We start from the raw sequence: 21,326 nt of genomic DNA, 5'->3' as shown, positions 1-21,326 counted from the left end.
AGTCGCGGTAGCATCATAAACATTGATTTATCGAATGAAAAACGATGTATCTGACGCATATTGGACATAAAATGGGTATTTCCGTAGGAGTAAATGATTAAACGATAATAATTGATAAGCTTCTAACGCTTATTCGAAGTACTATTGGATTAAGATAGATACGCTGATATTTTGATATTTTAAATCTTTTACATATTTATTCGAAACTCCGATTATTTTAAACCTCTTGTCGGAATCTAATAAATTTAGCCCAATATAGATTTATCGCATGAACTGTTATGAATGAAACTATTTGGGACACTAGAAGTAGGAAAAAGAATCTATAGGTGGGCTGAACGACTCAGTCAGTTAAAGTAGTCATACATTAAATTGAACACCATCTTGCTCGCGTGAGTAACAGGTCAATGACAATTATTAATACATATATATATATATTATATATATTTATATGTACTAATAATTTTTGCTATGGCATTCCTAGACACGATATGGCTATTTTTTTCGTTCAATATTGTTATACTTAGAATTATCGAAAATCTGGTTAACAATAAAGTCCGAACTCCATTTCTGACCGGATACACTGAAATCTCGTTCCAGCTACTGTGATATCACGACCTCAATTATTAAGGATAGAGGAGGAATTCCATGGCATTTCCGTCATAATTAGAATCGGGATTTTTCCTTTCCTCTAGAAGTTTAAAATAGAAATGTGGACAGAAATTATTGATCATACGAACAGGAAGCTAGTCGTGTATGTAACATAAATTTTATTTTATCAGATATTCTCGTTGAGATGATCCTAATCGATACGCCTTCGATAAAGTAAAGGAAGTAGGAACAGCGTCATATTGATCTTCATTGATCCTTCATTCTACTTCGGTTATTTATTCTTTTTCTGTTACTTACCACGTATGGTAAATTATTCTTTAAATGAATAATTTATTTCGCTAGAACCAAGAGGTTAATTAGTATGGAGGTTAAAGATGATGGCCGACGCAGATATTTGCTCTAAAAGCAGGGAATGTAAAAAGAGATTGATCGCGATCGGGTTTTCGATTTATATTCAAATTCCGAACGCGCTAACTTTTCCCCTGCTGCGACCGGATATCGGATCAACTCTCACTTTTCTCGTGACTCGATTGCGTAAATCTACTTTTGACAAGTGTCACCTTTATCTTTATTACGGAGAAAACTGAAATTCGCTACGGCCCAAAAACTGATTTACTTCCTTATTGTATTCGCCATAATGGATCGAAATAATACAATTTGTTATTCGTATTATTTCCTATTTCGACATGTAATTCGACTTGCCCACTGCAGCAACGCGCTCGGAACAAAATGGAAGAAATAAAGCTAGAAAAAATTGGATAAAAACTAATAGCTTCGTTTTTCATTCGACTTTCATTTACTTTCTTTCGAAACATTTTTAACAAAGAGAAGAGTAAAACGACGAAAGCTCTTTCACGTGTTCAAAGCATCATTATTGCATTACACTTTGCTACAGCGATATCAAAGAAACAACGACAATAATAGCGAAGCAACAATGAGAAGAAGCGTGTGTACAGGCTACGAACTAATTTGAGGCGTGCAAAGCCGTAAAAATTCAACGCCTCTCAGAATTCATACGCGTCGTCGGGCGAGCCGTATTCAAAAAGAGGAAACAAAAGCTTCTCTGGCAAATCACTCCGTCTCCCTTATTCTCGTTTTCGTCCCCGTTCTACCCTTTTTCGCCGTTATATTCGCGGCTTTTCGCACACAACGGGGAAGAGTCATGAGCACAGAATGCACTATTCGCGCGCATTTTCAACGAAACAACAGGCTCGAGATCAAAAACGTTGCCGTGAAATCGTGGCACGCCATTCCCTATACTTTCAGGGTTAAATGTCTGAGCTGGTTTTCATTGTCGCCTGTTGCCGATTTAATGGTCTGCTCGAGGCTCGCTTTCTTTCGCTCGCTGTTCTAGCGCGCTCTCCAACTTTCCGTTTGTTTGTTCGGATACGCAGTCATTGAAAAATGTGATTGCTTAATCCATTTCTTGGAATAATAGACACTTTACAGAAGCACATTACGCAAATCAGACACGCAAAAAAATGTCCACAAAGTAAGAAGAAATAGTGTATCGATTTCAAATTTTGTAACACAGCATGATCATCCAAAGTATGTTCCGAAACCACCAAGCAATAACCATACAACTCAGTGAATCTCTGGGACAGAAACAGGTGATTCATCTGCATTAAACACCGCGAAACTACGACACCCAGTTGCCTACAATAAAAAAGGGGGTTTCTACGTTGGATCCGTAGTAACGTGTTCCAGCACAAAAATAATTCTCGGCTGGCGCAGACACCGTGCAAAAACGCGTTTCACGGCGAAGAAGAACCGGAAGAGCGCCAATATTTCATTGTATCGCGTGACACTCGCTTATGGAACTTCTCCTCCTTTTACTCAATGCGTAAGTAGCGTCACAATTCTGATGTGAATCAGAATCATCAGAATGTTTAATTAAGACAATTTTACGTCCAATATATTGTGATCATTGAATACCAAATAATTTCCGGTAAAATTCCAAATCGCATTACGTTTATCGGCTATATCTCGATAATTTTGTTATAGAAAAAGAAATGATCTTTGCTGGTGGCATTCAAATTCATAATAGCGAAAAGATTTTGCGATACATATTGCATTGCTTTTATGCGTGGGAAGCCCTAAAATTCTATTGTAGTTTTAATTATGTGACCCACGTACATAACAATATATGATACCAGATATAATAATGCATATGCGACTCACTTACAGGCCAGCGGCCGATTTTTAATTTAAAGGACAATTTATAACACAATTTTTATATGAATAATTGAGTTATAAGGGAACTGGCTGTACATAATACATGTATTTTATATACGATTATTTAATAAAATAAAATGAAAGAACAATGAACGTATCAATACTTCAATAGCATTGTAAGTAAGTAAATACATCTCGAGCCTGGGTGTTCGACCCAACACGGTGCACCTCTACTTCGAAACATCGATGAGAAATTCCAGCCAATTACGAATTCCCTATTGTTAAAAAAAAGTTTAGTCTTTCGTAGAGAACTCTGATTTAGCATGTTTCACGTAAATCGATAAAAACTAAGACTTTTGTAATTTAATTCCCTTTCTATTTCACAAAACAACGCTTTACATGAAAATGTTTCCTCTCAAAAATTCAAGCGCTCTTAAACGTGCAAATGGCACTCGTAATCGTCGCCCGGGAAAGTCTATTTCGATTTTAACTCAAAAGATACCGAGGCCGATTGAAAGGCGCCCATACGGCTGTTTTGATAGCAATTAAATACTCAAGCTGGATGATAACCTACATAACTAATAACAGCTGGTAGTTTCCTGCGCGAACATAGTTTCTTTCGAGTCGTAATACACTTTGCTCTCGAGTTCCCTCGGATATATAGTACAACTACTTTAGCCTTGTTAATAAAATATTCCACCAGATGCCCAGGTAAGAGTCGTTCTTTTCTCATTTTCCTTCCTCCCTTTTTTTCACTCTTCTTTCGTCTTCTCTATTATTTAATCGCCCACCCTACTTCCACGCGTCGACTAAATTTTGCCTGCAAGGATACTCCTGTTCCGTGAATACGGTAGATTATAGGACGGAACGTCTTACTCTGCTCTCTTACGTTTATCGCGAATGAACGCCGTCCCTGAAACTGAATAATTTTCACGATTAAGCTTAACGACCGCCCCGCATCCACGCGAGCAACACGAATTAATTAGGAAAATTCAAGCGAACAAAGTAACAATCGCGTATCGCACCGGCTCTTCTGTTGGTTATAGTTGAATTCAAGATTCGTGCACGGAGGTGGTATATTTGTTACATAAAGGGCATTGAGAAAAGAGAAATAAAATTTTCTACTATTTCTATTATTTTTATTTGGATTTAAAAAAAGGGGGGATATCACCGTTTGAAGTGGAAAGTAACTAGAATATCGATTGTCGAATACAAGACATAATCAGAATCAATTTTATATCACAGTGGGTACCTGGATATAAGATACTACATTCGTATTGAAGAATCTTACGTGGGTAATATATCGCAATTTTTAATGAATATTCTAATTACTTGAACGAATATGTGCATAAAGAAAATAAAAGTTTCTTCTATAAAAACAAGAAAAATATATCAGAATTTCATTTAAATATAATCCTCGTTAAATATTCTGCTTTTAATTTATCTGTAACGGTCTCGTTAAATTAATTGGGACAAGCAACGAGTAACGAAAAAATTCGCTCGTCTCCTTCCGAGATTTTTAAAAATAAATTACAACTTACAAACTGACCAATAAAATAGTGGATAGCTCGATAAGTATTTTAATGCGATATTATAAACAGTCATATGTATGAATCGGCGTATTATTTATTCTATTGCGTATAATATTTAAATTGATTTGTAAACGTTTCCACACGGAGCTAATCTCTAATGATAATATTATCCTATGAATAAAACAATATTATGGGTACACAAAAATTAAAGTTTGTCGAATAGATTCGCACTTTTGACTAACATCTCTTTTGCCGTGAAGTACGTAATAGAATTCTGTTTTGTGGTGTTATTTAATCACGCGATAAAGTCAGCGACTTGCCTCAAAGAGGATGTTTCTTTGCGCGAGAAACAGGCGAGTCTTTCGTTTAATTGCAGGTCACTCGTGTAATGTCCTAACATCGTCAAAAAAGAAAAAGAAAGAATAACGTGATTCAAACGACGAAGAACACACGTACCTTCTATAGATAATATATCGCATAGGAACCTGTTCACGTCACATCCCTTTTGCACCCGCATACGTTAATTTATCAAAACCTTAGTACTATACGTCGTACTATATGCATATTCACGAAGACGAGAGGATATTAAGGTTTTCTTTGCGATACTTGTCTTCGGTCAACAACGTTAGTATTTGTATTTCAGATTTGAGTGCTCATCGTATTCAAAGTTTAAGAATTTAATGAAAAATCTGTTTATAGGTAAGTTAAATATCGTATATTCATTTATTTTTGTATAATTCAATATTTATTTAATATTTTTATTTATTTTAGCAGAGATAGTCTAATAATGTGTTTTGTGATAATAATAATGATAATAATAATGTTTCTTGTAAACTTTCGGTGAAAAAACATATCTAAAAACAGTAAACTTCCTCTTCATTATACTGTACGATCCTCACGCCTTTTCGACAAACACATGGCATTTAATGTACTAACAAACACATACCTTCACACCATTCGTTCATCCGAAGCAATCCCCATTCCTGTACAAACTTCCTCAGAAAATTCCTCGGTAGCTTTCCTATACATCAAAACGTAGAACGCAGCAGCCTGCTCCTTTCGTTTCCTTCCCACATTTGCTCACACATAATCTCTTCCTAGTCTCCCGCAAACACTTCTTAAAACCTGGAGTAAGGCACGCTCGCGGCTCTTCACGTCCTCAAGAGGCAAACAGCAACGGGACGAAGAGAGAATCTGTAGATCTGTTCTCCGACCTGGACCACGTCGTCGCGTCGTTTCCTTTCCACGCTCCACACAGAGTACGTACAAGAAGTTGGCCGAGTCGGAGGAAAGGTAAAGGGAAGGAGAATCAGCGAGACACGTTAATGAGTTTTTCGAGGGACGTGCCGGGCGCGGAGACGATCGACAAGAGCCGGGAATTAGAGGCAGTGAGACTCGAGAAAGGGAGAAGGGCCGCGCCCGTCTGGCCTCTGTGAAAAAAAAAAAGAGACAGAGGATGAAGGAACACGAAGCCGTGACCGCGGCTCGAGATCGATCTCTTCCACTTTTAAATTTAAATAAACGCCAGCTCGTAGCCGATAAGGCTCTGTGCTCTCCTGTCCTACCGTCTCGTGCAGTCTCAGTAGCAATATTTCTTCTTACGGGCTCGTAGGTGGCTAGGTAGGCGGGTAGGTGCCGCGACAGACGTGGAAACACGGCCGTAAGATCGATATCGAGGGAAAATCCGATCATTATTGTGCTTCTTTTCAGTCCTAAAAGGTTTCCGCGGCAGCTCCCGGGACTCCTTTCGCAGCAGTAGAACTGATTGAAATTTTTTAGAGAACCATCCCCCTTTGCTCCCCACTTGCGCCTTAGCCCTATTTCCTCCTTCCCCTTTTTCATCGTTCTTTTTCTTTTTCCTTTTTCTTTTTTTTTTGGTATTCGTCTTCTGTGGCGCTTGATCGAATAATGGAATCCTTTGAGCGACGAGGAAGCCCCACCCGCGAATTATGATTTGCATGCGCAAAGCGGATTTCACGTGCTCGCGGTATTGTGTGTGCTCTTTTGCTTCGATAGAGGGGTAAGTGGAGGTTTAATTAAGTAGGGGAATAAAGTTACGAGTTTATATTTTTAATAATGAATGAGTCGTAGTTTTTGGGTTTGAAGTATCGTTCTTTAGTGTCGAAATTATTAGATGGTTTATATTCTATAATTATTTATAAATATATGCCGTCAAGTATTTAGAACCATATCATATTCTGTAAAATTTTATCAATTTTTATCTAGTTTTAAAAACCTTTTTCTTTCTTGAAGGATACGAATAAAAATCCCTCTTAAAGGTATTACATACTCCAATAAACACCGATCCTCAAACCTGCTTATAGACATGTACCTCACGATCTAGTTAACCGCCCAATACCTACAACATGAAAAACCCTAGGCCGCCGACCGAACCATTTTATGCGATTGCGTACAAATAGCTGGCGAAAATGCTTCGGACCTAGAAAGGATCGTTCGTGCAAATTTTCCAGATCTATTCGGAGGGTGCCGGGATGTGACGATTGATTGCGAATTCACCGGTAGATTAGCGTACCACCACGAAATCACATTTTCGTTGGTTCAAGGAGCAGATGATTTCGGGGCTTTAGCCGGATAAACTGAAATCGATAGATTCAAACAGCGATCTGTAATATCGGCGAACACGCGATATGCGTTGCGAGCAGATTTCCAATTTCCTCGCTGCCGGACTATTAAATTACAATCGGCAAACATGATAAGCACGGCGCTCCAAAGTAAAATGAATATTTCAAGGAGGCATCGTTTAAATCAAAATGTCAATCCGCGCTGTGGCGTAAACCAAGAACGAGGAGGAAAAAGGAAGAGAGGAAACAGAAAACAAAATGAAAAAGATACTTGACCCGGTTGCGTTATCGATGTCGCTTATTCCACGGTTAAAGAGCGCTTGGAAATGCGCAGTCAACGTTTACCTGACAAATGAAATGCGATTTTGTGGACTTTTCAAGTTTATAGATCGATCATGAATCAAATAGAAAATCTACTTGAAAAATCAGGATGACGAAAATAATAAAAGAATCGTTTAGAAATTTTTTTGAGAATTTCTGCCGATTAAGCCGAAATCAAATACTGCAAATATCAATTACGCGTAAAAAACGTTTAAATTTGTTGAAAAGATTGTATCTGATACGCAACTCCACACACCTCGCAGTAATTTTGTTTTTGAGTTAGTAGGTGGCTTAATTTTTGCCACAACACGTCTGTCGGTATGCGGCTCGTCCTGCGTAGATACGGCACGAATTTTTCTCGTTGCTGATTTTAATAACAGATTGCCACTGGAACCACGGCAAGGAGCAAGGAAGAAGGACATGGAGAGCCGAGTGCGAAGGGTGCCGAGAACGAGAGGAGGGCGGAGGCTGAGTCACTGCTTATACGTGACTACGTCGCCGCATCGGTACAACCGCCCCCTTTCCGCTTCCAGCTCCTTTTCTAAGTTCAACCCCTCTACATTCTCCCCAATGTCTTGCAGTTTCGTTACCTTCGACCCCGATATTCGCAAGTCGATAAGTTCTTTCGAACAGATTAAGCTCGATTGGAAGCATCCTTTTATACTTTCTTTTTTGTGATAAGTTTAAAATAATAAGGGAGAAAAATTTTAAAATATTCTTTTATCGATACATTGATTAGGATGATTAAGGCCAACCTTTTGCTTGAAATTTTAATAATTTTAGGATTTACGAAATACTGAGCTATTATATAGTATTCTGTGTTTATCATTAGTATACTTTCTTTTCGTGTATTGTACAATACTTTCATACATATATGTAATCCACGTAACTAGACAAGTCTACCGTTTTTGGTTATATGTAGAGAAAGATATTAGAGAAAGAACGACTTAAAGAACTACTTTTTCAGGTACTAATCTGTAAAGTACATTTGGGATTTGTCACCCTTTAATGTGGTTCATAAAGAACAAGGAAGCAGATTGCACCGTTCAAGATATTTATTTGATGTAGGTACATTACTAGCTACAATTACTGACTTTAATATCCGGACACCCTTTTTTAAAATTAGACCAGACTACTTGAATTTTTTTCAGAAGTTGAAAGGACTAGTTTACTAGATGATATGTAAAGAAAATTTTGAAAAAATTTCAATTGATCGAAATCGTGAAGAAAATAGTACAGATCGCGTCTTATAATTCATTTATCTGAGCCTGTAACGAAAATTAAAAAAATACATTTTGTAGATTTATGTCAGTTGTATACATGCTAAAAACATCGAAATCGCCTAACGTACGGACAAGACAGACCAAGGTAATTTGTACAAATTTACACAATGTTAAACTATATATAATATTTTTCTTGTTTATAGTTTCATAATTATATCGTACATAATTATTATATAAAGTAATTGTTATATCGATAGGACTAATAGTGTGTTTGTTCCATCAATACACGCACATGACAGTATCGATAAAACTTACGGCTAACAGTGGAATTCAAATTGTATACAATATACAACATCGGAACCGTATACCTGAAAAGCAAAAGCCCGCAATGAAATAAAATTCTGTTTGTCAACGATTAAAACTACCCAGAGGTCGATTCGCATATTCATTCGCAAACTACCTTCGCGCAACTGAACAAAACCTTACGTACATCCATATTCAACGTCAATTAGTCGTGACAATAGATTCGTTGGGAAAAAGATTGAATCGAGAAAGGTTAAAACACGTATAAATGATTAAACGGTCTTTGGGCAAGGAGGCGGTCACAGGTGAAAGCCGAGCCGGGGTCTCGGTTCATTTTCCCAACAGATTCATCCCGTTTCGTCCTGTGACCTTTCTGCCCCACGAGAAATGACCATGTCCCGTCGGCAGATTTGCCTACGTGAATCAAGCGCAACTGTCATTAACCGTGGCGGCCATGTCCAAATTAAAAAACGTCAACTTACTGGACTTTCGCTCGTGCTCCTACCTTTTTTCCCTCTGTCATTCTATCTTCCTCGCTTGCTCTCGCTGCACTCCTTAGATTACGTGCGATCGATAACGGGCGCTTTTCAGAATGCTGCCGCTGTTGCTTTGATACGTTATGCACACGGTCCCGACGTATACGCGTTTTTAAAAACGAATGGACACACTCTGAAAGAATAAATGGGCCGCGCTTCGAGGGATGCTTATAAAGGATTGATTAAAGTAAAGCACGCGGTGAGGAAGAAAAAATATAGCGAGAGGGGAGGGCAAAGCGTCAGAAGCAAAACCGCGGCATATATCTCGTTATCACCTACGCCTCGTGACTGAATCTGGGAACAGTGGTAAGAGGCGGATCGAGAGCGATTCGTTAGACTCGCCAAGGTGGAATCTTGTTTTGTATTGGAGCTAACCAGTTAACTGCGTTCGACGTATATACATGTCAATGCAAAACTTTACTTCGGTACAGTTGACGTATACACTCGTCATGTAAAATAAAAAATTACCATTTACTATAAAAACTAAAAATTTTATTAAAAAGTAATATAAATGACATTTAGTGGTATTTTTCCTTTATTCTACCAGCAAAGCTATTATATATTTTATAAAAAAGACGAAAAGACTTAAAAAAATTTTGATTATTTGATTATTCTCTTTGGTATACCGTTTATGTTCCGTATAATGTATTGCTTTTTGTAAATTGAATCGATTATTTTCCCCAATGCATCGGCTATTCCCCAAATTACTTTGTGTATTTTACTGCGTATATCAGCTATTCCCTGAATTGGCTTGTGAACTTTACTTTATTATTTTTTGACAATTCTTAAGTTTTTAATAACTTGTTTTGAATAAAAATGTAAGACTTCCTCGTTTTGCTTTACTTTTTTCGTAAAATTTATAAAAGGAGCATTTGATCTGCGCTTGACGTGTATTACTCGTAATTGCTTGATATAGCTGTGTAATCAGCAAGGAATTTTTGAAACTAAACTCCGCAGTTAATGAGAAGCAATTAATGAGTTAATGAGAGCAATCGTGTGAATCTGTTTTCTCGGATCTCTGCATATTCTATATTGTATGTCAAAAGGTGTATATTGTTTCAATAAATCTTGTATTAATCTTGAAATATTAGGTCATCCCATAAGTTCGTGCCGTTTTTCGACCGGTTATATATGTTATTTTTTTTAAACACCTATGAATCGTTGTCTTAGGTATTTTCAGAACATTTGACATCTCTTGAACTGTCAAATTTCGTGATTTTTCAACAAGATTCCGAATTGTATCTTCGTCTGTCTGAGGAAGACGCCCGGAGCGTTCCTCGTCTTCTAAACAGAAATTCCCAGCTCCAGAACGTTGGAACCACTTCCTACAGGTGCGAGATGAAAGCGCATTTTCTCCGTAAACAGCACATATGTTTTTCGTGGCAATTGTTACAGAACTTCCTTTCCGAAATTCATATAACATGAGATGTCGAAAATGGATACGCAATGCAGTCATGATTTTTTACTGTTAGAAGTCACTGTGTTCACTATATTACGATCTTATACCCACGAAAATCTGCTCTAGCCTGTTATCGATCAGCTAAGCTCAGGTGCATTGGTCCCTTATCGCCGTATGTTTATAGATCGACACATGAAATGTATACACAAAAGTCGGCACGAACTTATAGGATGACCTAATAGTTTATCGCAGTACGTAATGAAAAATTTTATTGTCACCTTAGTTCGCTTTAATCTACTTCAAATGTACACGTGTATATACTATGTATAAACATAGAGAAAGATTCGTTTGTAAAATTATTTCCTTTTTTCTTTTCAAAATTACTTACTACGTTTAAAGCAGAAGTATGTTACCGTAATTCGCATCACTAAGCATGCAAATTTCAATTTAGTCAATTCCCAAATATTTAGTCAATTCCCAAATATTTATCTTCATCAGCTACACAATATGAGAACGAGAGGAGTTGATTCAGTGGTACGTGGTATGCGCAGATTCTGCGGCGAATTAACCATTCCCACTTCTATTTAACTCAAGCAACGTGTTCCTTTGACAGTTGAGAAGATTCAACTGCATCTGCACGAGACTTCAAGAAATCGAACGCAATCATCTCGATGTATTCATCAAACACGCAAAGATAAATTATTTTAATGGACTATTGCAGTCTAAAGTTTGAATCGTAGGTATTTAATATTTAAAATAGAGATTCGCGCACCTTCGACCACTTTAACTTCTTTGATTCTTTCTTTTTCAAGCAAAATCACCTTGCGATATTTCACGATCCTTTATATCCACGGAACTTCCGTTCAGAGAAATATAACGGCGATATCCTATCGTGATACTTTTCAGTATCGTAACTAATTCGTACTTCTTGTGATTTCCTTCGTTGCTGCATAGCCAAGTGACGAATTCCAAACAACTTGATAAGCATAAAAATAATCTTCTCGTTACGAAAAGCTGGTTCCCAGCGTCCTTGGAATGCTTCACGCAGAAAATTATATTTTCTTTCCATTGCAAGTTTCTTCTTGAATTGGGGCCCGCGCCGGTAATGCATATCGCGGACAGAACTATTACATTACTCGATTGCAATTTGACTTCAAAGGGCTCGGGGTAATACTCGTTGACAAAAGCCTTTGCCCGGGAGCACCGGCTACAAATGGAATTAAAGGACGCCTAAAAGGATAATCCTCGGCGCGCATCCGCTGAGAGATCAGGGGCAAAAACATCCCCCTCTTTTCAACCCCCAGACCCGGTCTGGCTCTGAATCGCAATTCGACGCTTCTTTACGGCGCCGCTAAATTAATTAGTCTCGCTTTAACTAAAGGGATAACTCCTTGGTTTTCGTCTCTTGGATGGCGCGCGCGCGCATGCACGTGGCTCGGTTTTCTTATAAGCGAACGTGCAACAACGAAACCTGGTATTCTGCGTGAACCTTTGTCAGCTTTTTTGTATTCGTTTTTTTTCGTATCTCTTATCATAGCTCTTTGATAAACGATGGACAACTTAGGATGCTGTACAGTCTTTTTTGCCAGTGAATTTCTTATATTCCATGTGAAAGAAGAGAAGTTATATTAAACTGTCGTTTAATTAACTTGTCGGTTAACCCTTTTTCTGTGATTAAAGTCAAATCGAATATTTATCCTTCGATAATATCATATTATAAAAATTTCGGATGATATGTCATAGAATCTTTTATCGACAGCTTAAAAATGGTCAAAACGTCGCGTCGCGACAAACCGTTTAATACGACCTTTCGTTGGTAGTAATCGAGCTTTCAAGAAAAGGAAGTTGATGTGACGCAGGGAACGCTCAGTATTTAGAAGGAGCAGTAACGTAACAATAGGCAAGCGTATAGGATAGAAATGGAGTAACAGTGTGTCGTGGTTCATCCCGAGCTTACTTTTATATCACACCATCCTTGCTCTTCACCCTCTGTACTATTCGCGTTTACTCTTTCGCACGAGTCAAACGTGTTTCTCTTTCTCAGTTACAACCGTTGTCTCTCACATATCCCCTCGCTTCTGCTCTGCCGAGAATAGAAGGAACGAACCGCTTTGTAAGCGGTAAAGAGGCGCTTTGTCGCCGGACACCTTTCTCTATTATTAAATTGTATGTTCTTCAACTCTTTAGCCATCTTTGCGCTTCATGTTTCGCGTTTGCGTGTTTCGGACAGATGGAGAATGTTTGCGATTGTATTTTCTCAATTTATATAGGTTTTAGGAATACAGAATTGATTTTAGAGATAGACAATAAAATCAGGAGATGAAGATATTACTTAGATTAATTAGAAATATCAATTTGTTAGTTATTTAAACTTTTTAAATAATCTGAACCGCATTTGGTTTTTAACGTTTGAGTTAAAGTTCCTGGTTTTTCGAGTTTGAGTCAATTTGAGACATCTTGAAGCTTTCAAGATTTTTACATGTATCTTCCATTGAATATTGATTATCGAAAATTAAAAAAGAGTCAATACCGCCCAGAATGAAAATCATTATGAATTGATCAATATATGAATTGAAATAAAAGATTCACTTACAGTCGACGGAAACTTTGATCTGTTTGCTCACAGTCGGAGGGACGCCATTCGTTGCGATGCATAAATAAACGCCCATGTCCAATCTTGAGATCCGTGTGATTTCCAGCGTCTCGCCTTTCCACTCCAATACTAAAAATGATAAGCGACACTTTAGCTAGACAGGCGATTTTGGCGCTTTTATTTTCCCTATCCGACGTCGCGGAATAATCACTCGACAGAGTCTAAAAGCTAATTTTAGTTAATTGACAAACCAACGAACAGAGGTGGAAAAAATGGCAGGGAAATGCTAAATGTATCTGTCTCCATACGAGTTCGTTCTACTATCGCAAATTCCAAGTTTTTCGAGCCTTTGTTAATTCTAGAAATTATATTTCTGTATGTCCCGCGTTATTTTCAAACTCGGTGAAATTTGCTTATAAAATTATGTGTACTATTTTCAAAAATAAAGATTGAAACTGATTTGCACGTAATTTTTATTCCATTAAAACATAATTTAGTAGTCATGGATAAGTAAAATCATTACTTTCTAACACATTGAAATTCTTTTACTGAAAAGAGGATTGTAAAACTTTTAAATCGAAGTTTACCAGTCCTCTTTATAATATAATTTAACCGTGTTTGCAAACATAAAATTAATTTTGCCACCTGATGAACACGTTAATTACACTTTTCCAATTTCGATATCTATATAACACTTCCTGTATCGCATTTAATAAATCCTATTATGTTCGTAACCGGAATTAAATTCTTGATTTCTTTAAATAACAGGAGCGCCATCTCCGATGGTTCTAATGCGTTAATTTTTATGAAGTTGAAATTCTACATATCCGTTTTAAATTCCTCCGACACACCGTGGCATCCCTTATTTACTCCAATAAATTAATACGCTTTCTGAACCGCGAAACCGTGTAAAGACTTCAACGCATCGTTCTTCAAAATCCGTGGCCAACGTAATTACGCGTTACAAGATCCTCACCCTAGCCGTTTAACGACATGGAATTCGCGAGTTCTCCGAGTCCTCGGAATTACGTGACGTGTTAATGAGAAATATCTTTCCCTTCGTCCTGTTTTCATTAAATCCACTGTCTTTTGACACGTTTACATTTTCTCTCCTTCTTTTCAATCTTCCTTTGCTCTTCTCTCCACGACCCTACCGCACGATCTTCTCTGTGATTGCGGCAACACAGTTTTTGAGGTAGAGCATGTTTGATCTTCGGATAGAAGTCAAACGAATGTCATTATTTTTAATTGCAGCGCGCTTCTACCCCCCGAATTTTTCGAAACACAGTTACGGATCGACGTTGGTTGTACTCTGAAGAGAACATCACATCTAAAGATTATAGATTAAAAAGGAACATACGGATAACTTAGATTTAGGTGACAATCGTTCAGACTTCTTGCGAAAAAGACAAACATATCACATTTTATGCTATAGTTAATAACATTTCAATAATATTTCAAATAATATTCATTGATTCACTGTAATTTAAATTTACAAAGCAACTAAAAGTCACCCTATATGATATTTCATATATGACAGGAAAACAAAGTGAACACAGGACTAGAAAAACAGAAGAGAAGAGTACATGAAAAACATACGGAGAAAATAACCATTGAGAAAAAACTAGTAAAATAACGAGAGCAACTTTAGACATAAAAATATTATCAAACTGTAAAATCGAGTTATAACTATAACGGTCAATTGCGATATTAAATTATCGTTTCAAGTCAAACTCTATCATCGCAATCGTATTATCTATTGCTATTACATCGAATAGATTGTTGTAATAATATTTATTCATGATAAGTCAATAATAACGTATACTTACCGGAATACGTTTTGTTAATTGAGATCTTTGAACTATCGTCTCTTTTCCAGCTTATAGCTGGTTTAGGACTTCCAGTCGCTTTGCACGTTAGACTCACATTCGCACCTTCTCTCACAATGACATCTGACGAGGACTGATAGTCCTCTATATTTGGAGGCACTGTGAACAGAAACATGTTTTTGTGTAATATTTGTTCATTAATACAGTTACATAAATTAACTCACTCATAATCAGTTGCATACTTAGCCAAAATAAATGTTCTCTACATGTCTGCGAATATTACATTTAGATGAAATACAGTCGATCTTCGAAGTTCGAACATAACCCGTTCCAGGAAACGGTTCGATCTTTCAGTTGTTCGAATTTCGATTTAAGTTTTACTATTTGATTTAATTAATTGAATTAATCCGTTTCAGACATTCAAAATTTACTCAAATTTTTACATTTTAACTGCCTATTTCAAAAGATCATATTGATAAATAGTAAAAAAAAGACGAGTTTCAATAAACTACTACCAAATTCATACTTTTATATTTATTGATGAGCTCCTTCCTATGTTCTATCTAAAATATAAAATATATACGACTTCTTTTTTAGCATTTTCAGGTATCTTAGGTATCTTTCATTGATAAAGTTATGAATGGAAATCATTTTAAAAAATACATAAATGTATATGAAAATAACTAAATGATATAAATGAAACGGTTGAAAATGCTATTATGAACAATTGCTGAACCAATTACAAAGTCACAAGAGAACTGCACACGCAGTGAACATAGCCTTGTTTTCCTCTTTTCTTCTCAGCTAGCATTTCGCCTGACCTGGGCCTAAACAGAGAAATAATGCAGCCACGTGACGGTTACAAGACAAGTGACTCTTTATCCCTTTGTTGGAGCTTCGAGTTTTCGTTGAGTTCAAAAGTCGAATTTTTCTTGGCATTCTTATTTGAACGTCGAATTGTTCGAACTTCGAGCGTCTACTTTATATTAGTTCAAAAATTGATTTAACATAGGTCAATTTGGTATAAAAATCAAAAAAATACTGAGAAATCTACGAGAACAAATTATATTTGGATCTGCGCAAGGCACCACAGTCTTTGACATAAATCAAACAGTAGATCCTTTTCATCGAGCAAGAAATACATTTGAGCAATGTCAAGCAGAAAGTCGTTCGCGAGCACAGCGTCAATCGCGATTGACGTGTCCGCAATTGTGCAAAAGAGCGACATCGAAAAGACGAAGGCGTTGGTCAGATCCAAGAGCGGTCATATAATAAAATTTGCATGACACAGGGTCGGCTTCGAGTGGACCCAGGTCAAGAACGCTTCAAAGAACAGGCCAACCTCAAGGATGAGTAAGAAGTTCTGAATGGCATTCTTTCACATGCAAATCGAATTCAAAGTTAAAAATGAAAAAAGGAAATGTCTAAGGAGGTAAAAGAAGTTCGGTTCGACGAGGTCGCAAAGGGGTTGAAGATGATGATACCGGAGAATCCAGTTACAATCGCGGAAACGTTCGACAGCGGGGCTCGAGACCGGTATGAACAGACAGAAGGGCAAAGGAAACGAGAAATGCGGCCAGATGAGACGAAGAGGGAGGAAATCCCCGTTAAAAAGTCGTAATCACTGACGATAAGAGGCCCTTTCCGTGGAGGAGAAAATGTCTTGGAGAACAGGCTCGTCGCCTCGGGGACCACGATTACGGCTTGAAAACGTACGATGCGGCGAAAAAGTTTTGTCGCAGTTTCGCGTTCCAACAGGCATTTTGCCGAATATTCCTAGTTTTTATGGGAACGAAAGAGTTTGTTCTTTCGTCTTTTTTAATCTCCTATTGTTTACCAACAGTTTTGAGGTATGTTTTTTTAATTTTTTATTCGAATTCGTAGTCGTTCGATATAAAACGACTTTGAAAATGGTTGTTTTTTAATTTGCCTTTGAATTCGTTTCAACCTTTGTTACCTTCGCATACAGTCACCGTTTTCATTTTTCTTTTAATTACTTTTATAAAAATAAGTTTTTAATTCGAATACTTCTCTGAAAAAACACTTACTTACAGTAAATACAAGACTTCCACGCGAAATTATAAACCTTTTGTCAATTCTTTTGTTGTAAAGAAAATTTATGAGGACTCGAGCGATAGTTTTACAAAGACAATAAAGACTTTCTGTGTCATCCCTGATTACATGGCTCTCCTTCGATAATTACTAAATCTAGTTAGCGTCCGGATTACAGGTACAATCCTGTGTTAGCGTACTTAGTAACCGACCAAAAATCCCTGCCCCCATTCTGATGAATACTCGTTGGCAAAGATGCGAACAGTTTATCGAAGGTAAACGTGATAAAGTGGAATCGATATTGCGGCCGTGAGGTCGCCACGTATAATTCAAACGACGATAAGGCAAATGACCATAATGAAACCTCAAGCAAATCCAATTTCCATGCGAATCGCCGCCGATTGTTATCCAAATGACAAAAGCGAGCCACTTCTGGTGAGTAAATAAACTACCAGAATGGTCTAGTTAGAAAAATTATGAAATATATTCAGTTTTTAAATATCTCCTATAGTGAATAAAAAAGAAATTTCTATAGAGATATTATTGAATTATATTTAGCATATGTCTTCTGTTCTAAATGAAATTTTCCGCACGAAACTCAAATCTTTGTTCGCATAAAATTCCGTTTATTGTATCGATAAAAATATAACCGCAGAATTGAAATTTACAAAAGTATATAACATTAAATTTTACTCTCATTCTATACTATATCCAGCATTGCAACGTTACATCGTACAATATTAATTCCCCCGATCTAGAAATCGTTATCAATCGTTATAAAAGCAAATTAAAGAACGAAGCATGGATTTAACATGTAGCTTGTAAATTCACGTATATACCTTTATAATTATTAATAACGTTGAAGATTTTTACAATTCAATAAATTTTCACCTGCAATGTATTAATATTTTTATCCATTGAAGATTTTACAAACGCGACAAGTGTTAATGAATAAACACATTAACAATTATCTAAGTGATTCATTACAGGCTGAAAGAGTTTTCCACGAAACTGAATTGATTAGTGAAAGCGGGACCGAACGTGGTAAAAGACATCGCACAAGAAGATTTGTAACCCTTTTCAATTATTAAAAAATTATATGTTTATACACGTGCACACGTGTGTTTTCCTTAGATTAGTGCACGATTATAGTAGCGTTTTTCATTTGTAGATATTATATGATATGACTACCAATCAATTTACGATTAATACCATTAATGATTTGATGTATTCAATCTGGCGTCAGTCATCGGTGATTTGCGATAGTTTAGTGTCATTTGATCGCATGAATTATTATATTAATGGAACTAAATATTTACAAATAATCATGAATATGTATTTAGGAATATATCATTGAAATAATTCTATGTGCAATACTTGCATTTTTATTCCTGCAGTTCAACGAAGATTCGGATAATTAATATTTTCTAAAGTATTACTCTTTCCTGAAACAACATAAAATAAAGAAGATAAACGGATCATATCTAGCATAGAAGGAAGCACTTCGACATTATTAAAATCGTATCAACGTAGATTGATATTTCATGGAAGGTTCGTGGCTCGTTAGTTCCAGAAACCACTGACGGAAAACACACTGTGCTTGAAAAGGACACGGTATTAAAAATTAATACAGCACAAGAGAAGTATAAAATTGTCGTAGAGGAAGGGGATGCTTTTATGCTCAGACTGTAACAGCTAAGAAGACGAAGACACTACATTCCTCTATCCTTTTTATCCTTTAATTATTTTTTTCGTTGTGATTTATTAGACTATTTCTACACATAAATCCTGCACAAAATTGCTGTGCAACGAATAATTGTAATTCAATGAAATCCTTAATGGTGTGTTATTATTATTAAAAGTATAGTTATTTTATATTTCAGTCAAAACTCTATTCGCAACTCAATATTCCTACGATATGCTTTGGAACCAAGCTGTAACTCAGCATTCACACTTCCACTGTAGGTTCTTTCGTCCGGAGCATCGACAGACTGCATTTTACGACTGGAGAGAAAAAACTTCCTTTCCGATCGAATACTCTTCATGAGTGTTCTTCCATTAACACGTGAAGCGTCAGACTGCAGAGGAAGGGTGGGGGAAGAGGCTTAATTTAAAAGTCTAAATGCGATTCGAGCATCTAAGCGTTTCCTGGGTAAACCGGCTAAAGCCTTGACGATCCTCTCGAACGTATCCTGTTTGTGTGGAAATTTCAGCCGATCGTTATTCTGCGGTACACGAATGCGGCCGACTCGCGGAAATAAATAACAAAGACAATTGTATTCAATTATATCACTGTCATATTATGGGAAAAGATATATATATATGTCGTATCAAGAGGAGTAGATTGGCATCTGTCGTCTGCATCACCGTGTGCGACCAAAATCGGTTGATCGAAACAGACATCCGTGGTTCGCATGATTGGTGTATAAATGCCGGTCCAATGAGATATATTTCACTGGACCATTCACGCTTAGTTTTCGTGTAATACGCCATGACTAATTATTATCTTTTCTCGAGACTTGAACGCAGATCGATCGTCTATTCGTATAAAGATATTACGTTAAAAACAGTCAAAATTGGACATATCGATACGTACCTAACGACTCACGTATTTCAACATCTCGTGTGCCGAGTAAATGAGCAAATTAAGCAAACGCGCAAAACAAAGCATCACAATGATTTACGCGCTGATTCGTCCTCGTACAAACACTGAATATTACATCTTGCTTGCAATTTCCTAACGCTGCATGATTTTATCACGTAATTCAAATAAAACATGTTATATTATATTTATAAAATACACCGTCAAACACGTGATAATTGTACGCGATTTTGTTGAGCAGATCTCTCTTACTAAGCAAAAGCGTGAAACGGAATTCAATCGATGCATCGCATTTTCAGAGAGAAATCAAAATAAGAGAGTGAAAGAAAATGCAATAGGAGAAAAGAGGAAAAGGTCGAACGCGGAAGATCACGCGACAGATACGGTAACGCGAATATTGAATTATTCCATTGGAAATTAATCGCGAAAATACCCATATCGCGACGCTAAATCGCGTATCATTCATGTAACCATTTCGTGTCGATAACAAACGACAAACAAAACAAAATATGTATTTATACGATCCGCGGTTATCGTTTCTTTCAACGTCGTCTATGATGACACGATATTATCATTCGACGGCGATATATTTTGTCCAGTACTTATTACCTTGATGACATGTTTACGACATCTAAACATAAATCGAAATAAAAAAATTTTTATACATTTGTGGCTAAACGAAAAGCGATTTGTTTAAATTTCGCATTCCATTCGTAATATATGTACTTAAATCTCTTTCCACAGATTTGAACGTAGAAATTTGTCCTTTATAGCTAATGCAATAATACAGAAATTAAATACATAAATGAAAGTCATATCGTGCCAATTGAATTCACACAAATCGATACGAATCATTTCGATAAATTCCTTACTAAGCTCAAGGGGGACTATACACTGTACGTATCGTACGAAAGAAATTTTATTTTCTATTTTCACTATTACGGTAACAAGCAGATTTATATGTATTTCCAGCTGATCTATTTATAATTCAGTAAATTGCAATTGCACTCGAAACTTTGTTTATAATGCATCAGTCTTACTTTAGTCTCTCTTTTCTTTGAATTTGTAGTACTGCTACTTTGAAAATGTACAAACTTCGTAGAGTAAAAGCGAAGAGTAACTTACAACGGAGTTTTACTACCTTTGTATCAGATATTTTGAACGAAACGCACTTTAACTCTCCTCTTAACTCACCGTTAAAGAGAATTATCCCATATTTACAATTTTTTAATGTTCTTCATTAATTTTTAAATGATATATGTATTATTTATAAACGATTATGTTGTAATTATCCTACTATATATTTGAATACTTTTGATAGTGTTCTGATCTATGTCACGAAATATGTGGAGGATACTTACCGCGGATATGTAAATATATACAGTGGAATTACCGATGCAATGTAATGTTCAGCTGTGGTCCACAAATCTAGCTCTTTTCTCCCCCGAAACATGAATGTCAATGGATAGTGCCAAATGCGCATCGACTGACCGTGAACGTAGAACGATGGTATACATACATATTTATGTATATATGTCATCTTTTCTATGTAGTAAATCGATGCTTCATT

The 21,326-nt window shown here is 36.6% G+C and overlaps 1 protein-coding gene across 3 annotated transcripts in view; it reads right to left on the bottom strand.

The window, feature by feature from the left end:
- LOC117211017 (lachesin-like) overlaps positions 1-21,326 on the bottom strand; it is a 263,425-nt gene that overhangs the window by 96,383 nt on the left and 145,716 nt on the right. For all 3 annotated transcript variants that reach the window (XM_033454571.1, XM_033454569.1, XM_033454570.1), the window contains 2 exons: positions 15,103-15,261; positions 13,274-13,402 (listed from right to left, as the gene is read on the bottom strand). In XM_033454571.1, coding sequence (XP_033310462.1) covers positions 13,274-13,402; positions 15,103-15,261 — 288 coding nt within the window. The remainder of the gene's footprint in view (positions 1-13,273; positions 13,403-15,102; positions 15,262-21,326) is intronic.

The sequence above is a fragment of the Bombus bifarius genome, unplaced genomic scaffold (assembly GCF_011952205.1).
Source record: "Bombus bifarius isolate JDL3187 unplaced genomic scaffold, Bbif_JDL3187 scf7180000008214, whole genome shotgun sequence".
Classification (NCBI taxonomy): domain Eukaryota; kingdom Metazoa; phylum Arthropoda; class Insecta; order Hymenoptera; family Apidae; genus Bombus; species Bombus bifarius.
Note: the sequence above shows the minus strand (reverse complement) of the source record. Positions and strands in the feature narration are given on the sequence as shown.